At 50.5% G+C, this 7,989-nt stretch overlaps 1 protein-coding gene across 1 annotated transcript in view; it reads left to right on the top strand.

Annotated features, from left to right (window-relative positions):
- Window positions 1-1,567: 1,567 nt before the first annotated feature.
- The window catches only part of ARHGAP21 (Rho GTPase activating protein 21), a 136,273-nt gene continuing 129,851 nt past the window's right edge, over window positions 1,568-7,989 (top strand). Inside the window, 2 exon segments of the mRNA XM_032349643.1 lie at window positions 1,568-1,677; window positions 3,047-3,506. Coding sequence (XP_032205534.1) covers window positions 3,429-3,506 — 78 coding nt within the window. The 5' untranslated portion in view covers window positions 1,568-1,677; window positions 3,047-3,428.

Below are 7,989 nucleotides of genomic sequence, written 5' to 3'. Positions count from 1 at the left end.
TGGTTGGTTGGTGGTTTTTTTTGCCTCACGGAGAAACAGGACCCCAGGCAGCGGGCGGGGAACAGGGGATGGGGAGGTGTCTTAAAATCTTCGGGGGATGGTGTCGTAAGAAAGAAGGAAAAGGTAAGCAGACCCCGTAGCTTCTTGGTTTTGTTCCTTCTTTTCCCTCAGGACGGTGGTGGCAGCTGATCAGACACAATAGCTGGCAGTCCCCCGCCGGAGTGAGGATACAAATGACCCTCAACAGCACCAGCAGGAGGACTGGGAAAGAGAGTAGGGGTGTGTATGGGAGGGAGTGAGGATGAGGGTGACAAGGTGACAAATGCCGCCGCCGCAGCGGGCTACCCCACTGCAAGCAACCCGGCGAGGATGCGAGCGGGTGAGCCACCTCCCCGCGGATTGGGCGGGGGGAGACAAGTGGGGGTGGTTGGGGAGGGGAGACAGAGGGGCGGTGGCTTTTCCTATTAGGGGAGGGGCAAAGGGTGGAGGGAAGCGTGAGTCAGCAGCCTCTGATTGGCTCGCGTTCTCCCGTCGCGTCTCCGGATTGGGCCATTTGCAGCGGGAGATGTTGTGAGGCGCGGCGGGGCGGAGCGAGCGGCCCGGGGGCTGAGGCAGGCCTCGGAATGGTTGGGGAGGGGCTGCTGCGGCGGTGCTCCGGTCCCCGAGCCGCTGTGACCTGTAGAGTGGAGCGGCGCAACCACCTTCCCTCGGTTGCGCTAGTCGCGCCGACTTCATCCAACCGTCTGCAGATTTCAAAAGGAAAAATAATTGAATGAACGCCTCGCGGCGACCCCCTTCCCCCAACACGAGAGGCTATTTGGCTGTTGGGCGTGAAGGGACACTCCCTTATTATCTTGAAGTCGCACGTCGCATCGCAGCTTCTTTCCTCTCCCGCAGCCAAAAGAAAGGGGCGAAAACTCGCCAAGATAATGTTCCCCGCAGCCTGGGACTGGGGACCCCTCCAAGTCGCGAATCCTGCCAAAGCGCTGCCCCCCTCTCCGGCCCTGACACCAGGTGCCTAGTCTTCCTCCCCGGTGGAACCCCGGTTCCTGGCCGCTCCCGCTCTGCGCTCTGCAGACTGGGGAAGGCAGGGGAGGTTTCGTGTGTGCCGGATTTTAGGGGGGGGGGCAGCGAGGGCTCGTAGGTCGGAGACGCCTTGGGAGGGGGTTGGCGAGTACCCCCTGCCCCGGCTAATCCCCCCTTCTCCAGCGTCGGTTCCCGGGACCGTATTATTCAAGACAGAAAATATTCAGCCTCAGAGCCTCCCCTGGGGAGGGGAGGGGAAGGAGGTGGAGTGGGAGGAGGTGGATCCAGGGAGGAAGAAGCGAGAAATCCGCCCCCGGGAAACAGCTCGGCGCGGCAGCGGAGCGAGGCACTTCTGTCACTTGGCGATCGCGGGCGCCCGAGCGCGGCCCCGGCCCGGCCCGGCGAGGCGAGGGGAGAGTCCGGCGGCCGCCGCCCCGCCCCACGCCCTCCCGCGGCGGCCGAGAGCCCGGGGCCGGCCGGGGCAGGTCGCGGCGGTGCCTGGGAGCGGCCGGCCGGGGGCGGCGGCCTCGGAGCGCGGCGGCGGGCAGCGCCGGATCGTCCTGCCGCTCGGTGCGGCTCGCGCCGGGCGTGCGAGGCGCGCTGCCTGGGGCCGGGCAGCCCCGAGCGGATCCACTCGCCCCGCTTTCTCCGGTGCGTGTCTGTTTTACTTTCCGCCTTAGCCGAGAGGGCGCAGCGCCCGCGGGCGGGTGGAGAGCCCGGCTCGCCGCGGGCTCCCTCCCTTCCCGCCACCTCGGGCCACCCCGCCCGGCGCTGGCTCGGGGTCGGAGGGAGCCTGCGGCGGGCGCCCGGCGGGGGCGGAGGGGCCGCGCCCGCGTGTGCGGAGCGAGGGAGGGCCGGAGGAAGGAGGGAAGGGCACAAAGGCCGGCGGCGGGCGCCGGGGTCCGGCCGGCCGGCCGTGGAGGAGGGGCGCCTCCCGTCCGCTCATGAATATTAACCGAGCCTGCGGCCTAGCGCGTCCCGGCCCGCGTCCCCGCTCCTGCTCGCCGCCGCGCCTCGGAAGCTGGGCCCGGCGGGCTGGGAAGGGTAAGCCCCTCGTTTTTTGTCCCCCACCCCGGGTCTCCCGACACCTTTTTCAAAAGTGCATATTTGGGCCGCCCTTCCCGGGAGATCGAGATCACCGACCCGCCTCTGGAAGGGGCGGAGGAAATAGTGGTAGGTGGGTGGTGGGGTTTTTTTTTTTTTTTTCCGTTGCTTTTTTTTTTTTTTCCCCCTCTCTCTCTTTCCTAGGTGGCCCCAGGGAAAGGGAAAGATGGTGTGTCGACTGGTAGTTTGGGGAGCAGCAAGTAAATAAAAGTTGCCTGGGCTGCGGCTTCATTTCTGTCGCTCCAGAATAATGCCCCGGAGAGGGAGCTGCGCCCGGGTCCCACCCGCGGCCGCGCACGCCTCCCCGCCCAGCCCTGCCGCCGGCCAAGCAAAACAGCCGCCTCCTCGGGGGCAGCCTCGGGGCGCAGGGGCAGGGGTGCGGGCGCCCAGACTCACCCGGCCGGCCAGCGAACGCCGGCGAGCTGGGCTGCCCGCCTCCGGGACTGGCTTTTTGTTTTTATTTGGGGGCCGGGGTGTCGGGGAGCAAGCAGGGTTTTTGAAAAGCAAAACCTCTCCATTTTAATCTCGTGGGGAGAAAACTTCCGTTAAGTGTACGGATCTGGGTGATGCCCAAGAGCCTGGACACTGTCTCTTCTGCCCAGAAAATACATTAATTAAAATGCACTTGAAGACGGATTTTTTTTTTTTCCTGAAGGCTGCACACCAACCAGGCGTGTATGTCGCAGCCACCGTGCAGTTCTGATGTTTCTCATTCTCTCCCCTTGATTTATAGTTTTTCGCTTTTTTCTTAATGTTTTATCTGGGAGGATTATTTCCTTTTTCCTGCGGGAGGTTTATCCGCAGGGATCGAATAATCTTTCCGCGTGTTGGAACCGCGAACTTGGTGTAGACTTGTGGCAAGGCTAAGGTCAGCGTCTGGAGAAAGTTCATGCCCTTTAACTATTCCCTGTTCTAGGAGAGATCTCTTTGGGGAGCTGACGCTCGAGCCTTCGCGACCCGCTCAGATTCCTCCTGGTCTCGGAGTAGCGCTAGGAGGAGGAGGGGGACCGCTTTCTGCAGTTGGCCTCGTTAGCTGCCAAGAGGACCCGTCTTCTTTGTTTTTGGAGTCTCGAGAAATGGACGAAGACGGTGAAGTCCGTTGAAGTCCGAAGAAATCATCAGGGCGTTTTGAAGGGGCTTCATAAACACATTCCATTCCCAGGCACATTACCTGTTTCACCAGCCCTGCACCTCCTCGGAGCCTGGTGTGGAATTCTTCCCTTTTTGGTGTGTGGTGGCATTCCGCCCCCCAATGTGGACTCCAAAGGGTTGGTCCCTTCTATGTAATTTGAAATGAAATGATGGCCACACGTCGGACTGGTCTACCGGAGGGAGATGGTGACAAGCTCAAGGCCTGCGGGTCCCCCACCTGTGAGGTAAGAGCAGGGGCAGCATCTTGGGCCACTGTCTACACTGTCTACAAGGTGTCCTGCGGAAAGAGAGTGGGGGGACAGCGGGGGTCAGCCGCCATGGGCCTCAGGAGAGGCTTTGGGGCCTTTGGGCTGATTTGTGGGAGTGTCCCAGCTTGACCCTAGGGCGGTGCAGTCTTGCACATTTTTGCTTCCAGGAACTTCCAGTGATTTCTTCTGCAAGAAGGGTTTCTTCACTTCGAAATACCCCTTCTTGCCCCACCACCTCCGAGTAGGGAATTCTCCCATTTCAGGTGACTGGGAATCCTGCAAGTGTCTCTGTTTTCCTTCAGTTCCCATCCACCAGTGGTTCCTCAGTTGGGCCGGTTAGGAGATGCCTTTGTGCGTTTTGTGGGTATGTAGCCAAGACTGGCTCTCGGAGGTGGGGAGAGGGCTGCTGGTATGCTCCTTGTAACGGGACTTCAGTCTCACTTTGGCTCTGGTGGGTATTCTGGCTTGCTGTTGGTGCGGATCTCTGCTCTGGGTAGAAAAACAGGTCTTTTCCCGTGGACAGTTGAAGCACAGCCTTGAAAAACAGATTTATAGAGTCTGTAGAGTTGTAATTCCAAGTCCCTGAAAAATCTCCTGACATTCCTGTTCTTTTATTTATGCCCTTCCTTTCACTGCTTAGAAGTTCTGTGAGCTGCCCTTGGGGTGTCAGGTGCCTGGCTTTGCCTTTGGACCATCATCTTTGGGAAGGCTCTTAAGATGATATGCCAGGCTTCCTGAAGTTTTTTCAGCAGGCAGGACAGAAATCAGAAAATCCATTGATTTATGACACCCATATGCCCTGTTACCTCTTATATTCTTTCATCTCTCTCTCTTTCTATATATATATATTTTTCTTTATTTTATATTTCATTCTATAATGACTACATGGTATTTAATTGGTTATTGGTGGTTTCTGTGTAATTTGCTTGCTAAATGTACTGAATATTGTTACTCTTTAAATTTTAAAGTCTGTATTGAGCCGTGTATATTTTTATTGAAGGATTCAATAGATTATAGTAACTTCCCCCAAAGAGGCTTTACTCTCACTATTGTTTTTGTACCTTGTAAGTGTTAAATTTTCACTTCATACCCATTGAAACAAGGTCTAGTTATTGAGTGTTTGAGTTTTGGCGTTTTAATAAAAATGAGTCAAGTGAAATTTTGTTTTTAAAGCATGCAGAGAAACTTGCTTCATGTAGCTCACTTCGTACTGAATTAGGAAGTTTTATGCAGAAAATACAGGGAGGTGGGTACAATGTGCCATTACTGTACAACTCCTTAGTACTATACGTTTACAGTTAGAATCCGTGTTTTGCTTTTTGACACCTGTAAACACCTGCTTGCAGGTAAAAACGTGATTAAGTATAACACCACAATCCTCTGATCATGGTAAACCATAATAACTCCTTTTGGAAGGCCTACCTGCAACTTGGTGATTGCTTAATGTGTATGGTAGTTACATAATAATATGTGCTGTGGTCCCAAAGCCTCATTTGTCATTGTCTCGTGAATAGTTCAATTAGCATGGGTATTTGCATTATATTTGCAAAAACTAATGTTATTTGATTTTTTGGGGGGGGTCATTTAAGGGGTGTCCCCTAACCAAGAATTTATAATAGCTAGAAAGCAGTGTTTCCAGTTGCAAACTTGGCTTATGTTAACACTGACAGTTATGTATTTTTTTTAAGGGCTATGAAATTTGTTCTCGTTTGGCTGTTACTGCTGGTATAGATGTGTTATTTGTAGTTCGGGAACCGAGAAAACATTATATTGCCTGTATTTTGCTTATTTAAAGATTATACACAGAACTTGAGCTTGATATTAACCTATCATATTGTTTGACTTTTTAAAGAATAGGTAGGTATTTTTTGCTTGTGGGAATAGGAATAAAGGAGCTTAAATGCTTTCAGACAGCATTTTAAAATCTCAGCTTAAGGAGTTGCCTGTTTCATTGTTGTGTATTTAACTCCCATTGATACTTCTGATCACTTTAAATCTTGTGAATATTTTTTAGTAATAAACGTAGAGTCACTATTGGAATACTTTGGGTCAATACATATTTAAGTCTTCGAACACGGCACTTGATTTCTGTGTTTAATTTTATTAGAAGTATTACATTCTAGAGTCGTATACTGTCATTCTTTAAAAACTTTTAGAAACCAATAGCTGTAATCCTAAATATGTTTTTGAATAGTAAATTTACATGTGTTTTTTGTAACAAAGATATGAGCATGTATGTCTTTTTTTTTTTTTTTAAAGATTTTATTTATTTGACAGACACATCACAAGTAGGCAGAGAGGCAGCAGAGAGAGAGAGAGGAGGAAGCAGGCTCCCTGCTGAGCAGAGAGCCTGATGCGGGGCTCGATCCCAGGAACCTGAGATCATGACTTGAACTGAAGGCAGAGGCTTTAACCCACTGAGCCACCCAGGTGCCCCTAGCATGTCTTAATATTCATGTTGCTAATCAGCCAAAAGACTTAACTGTGCATGACTGAAGAAATTGGTATAGTAAATTAATAGGAATCTCTGATTCATGACTTACCTAGTTAGTTAATTCCACCTTTTCTAAATAAGGGCTACTGCTCTGTTGAAGAACATTCAGAAACTTCTTGTTCGTTTTATGTATTAGAATCTAATTGTGTTGGTACGTGAATAAATATGAATAAATATAAGCATCCCTCCCCAAGGATATATTGAAAGGTTAAAAACCGAACAACTAACAAACAGTCCTCTTCAAATAATGAATTGTGACAGCTCAGTAGAATATATCTTGGGATTATGCAGTAAGGATGGCACAATTCTATTTCATGCAGAGTTATAGACTTTGCATGTCTGCAAATAATCTTTCACTCACTCTGAGCCAGTGAGTGTGTTTTGGTGTGTGCCTGTGTGCAGTCTGGTCTGTGAAGTGTTCCGACATCTCACAGAATCGCTTAATTTAGACCCTGGATCCTTGTTGATGTGATCACCCCTTTCATATCCTATAGAGCTCATCCTTCCGGGATTCAACTTGCCTCTTTTTTTTTTTTTTTTAAATCAGAGGTAAAAACTTAGTCCTCAGCTTTTTAGACCACATTATTTTTCCTATTTCTTTGTTTGTTTGTTTTAAGATTTTAAAAATATATTTGACAGAGAGAGCGCACGAGCAGGGGGAACAGCAGAGGGGGCAGGAGAAACAGACCCCCCGCTGAGCAAGGAGCCCTACACAGGGCTGATCCCAGGACCCTGGGATCATGACCCGAGCCAAGGCAGATGCTTAACCGACTGAGCCACCTCGGCACCCCTATTTTTCCTATTTCTGATATTTATTTTACTCTTTATCTGTAGACCATAGTATTGCCCAGTAACAGAATTTTTAGCACTTTCATTGTCTGTTGTTCAAACAAACGTATTTACTGATGCCAATCAGTATTATTTATTAATTATTTCATTTTATGTCTTGCTGCTTCATCTAGACCACGATGATCCTAGGATTAAATGTATTATAGCTGATGAAAGATAATCGTTGGTTGATTTTGGAATAGTGTAAATAACACAGCAAGGTATTTTTCAGTGTATGAACTATGAGAATTCATACTTTTGCTCCTCTTTCTGAAATACTGTGCACTTTGCTTTTATCCCAGACTCCCTTGTTCCTTCTCAGGCGCTCTCCTGCTCTCTCTCTTTCCTTCTCTGTCTCCCTGGGGTTGTTCTTCTTCTCTGCCCTTTTCCTGTTGGCTTTACCTAGAGCCAGGCTTTTTGCCATTCCTCTGGGCTCTTCTCTTTCTCACTCCCTGGGTTTCACTTGACGTTCTCCCATGGCTTTCCTCTGCGTGCTGGGGCTCCAAATTCACAGCTCAATCCCAGGTTTTATAGTTGATCTCCAGACCTGTGTAGCCTTTTGCCTATTTTACCAGGTGGTTTTTTTTTTTGTTGTGTTTTTGTTTGTTTGTTTTATTTTTTTATTTTTTTATTTTTTTGTTTTTTGATCCCCCACAGGCAGTTCAAACTTTAACAAATTCTACTCTGACCAGCAACCTTCCCCTCTTGCTTCTTTGAGTGAGTAGCACCGCTGTCCCCTTATCTGTCCCAGTCAAAAACCAGGTTATCATCCTTGACCCTTCTCTCTCCTCATTCCTCCTATCCAAAGTCCTGTGGAGTCCGCATTGCACATCCCGCCGCCACCAGCCGAGTTCAGTGCTGAGCCGCTGGCGGGGCTTCCTAACAACTTTCCCAGGTGCCCAGCCTTGAGCCTTGTCACCTGCCCGTGCTCTGCCCCTGCCGTAGTCACAGTGCTCCTCCTGAAATCAAAGGCTGATTGTTATGTTCTCCTGTGTAAAAACACTTTTCTGGCTTCCGGTTGCCTTTGGAATAAAGTTCAAAATTCCAAGAAGTCTGCAGAGACAGTCAGTAATCAGGCCCGCCCTTCTCCTGCACGTCCTGTACTGTCCTGTGCTGCACGGCTGTCCCTTCCACAGG

The sequence above is a fragment of the Mustela erminea genome, chromosome 6 (genome assembly GCF_009829155.1).
Source record: "Mustela erminea isolate mMusErm1 chromosome 6, mMusErm1.Pri, whole genome shotgun sequence".
Lineage (NCBI taxonomy): Eukaryota > Metazoa > Chordata > Mammalia > Carnivora > Mustelidae > Mustela > Mustela erminea.
This window is presented reverse-complemented; position numbering and strand designations above follow the sequence as displayed.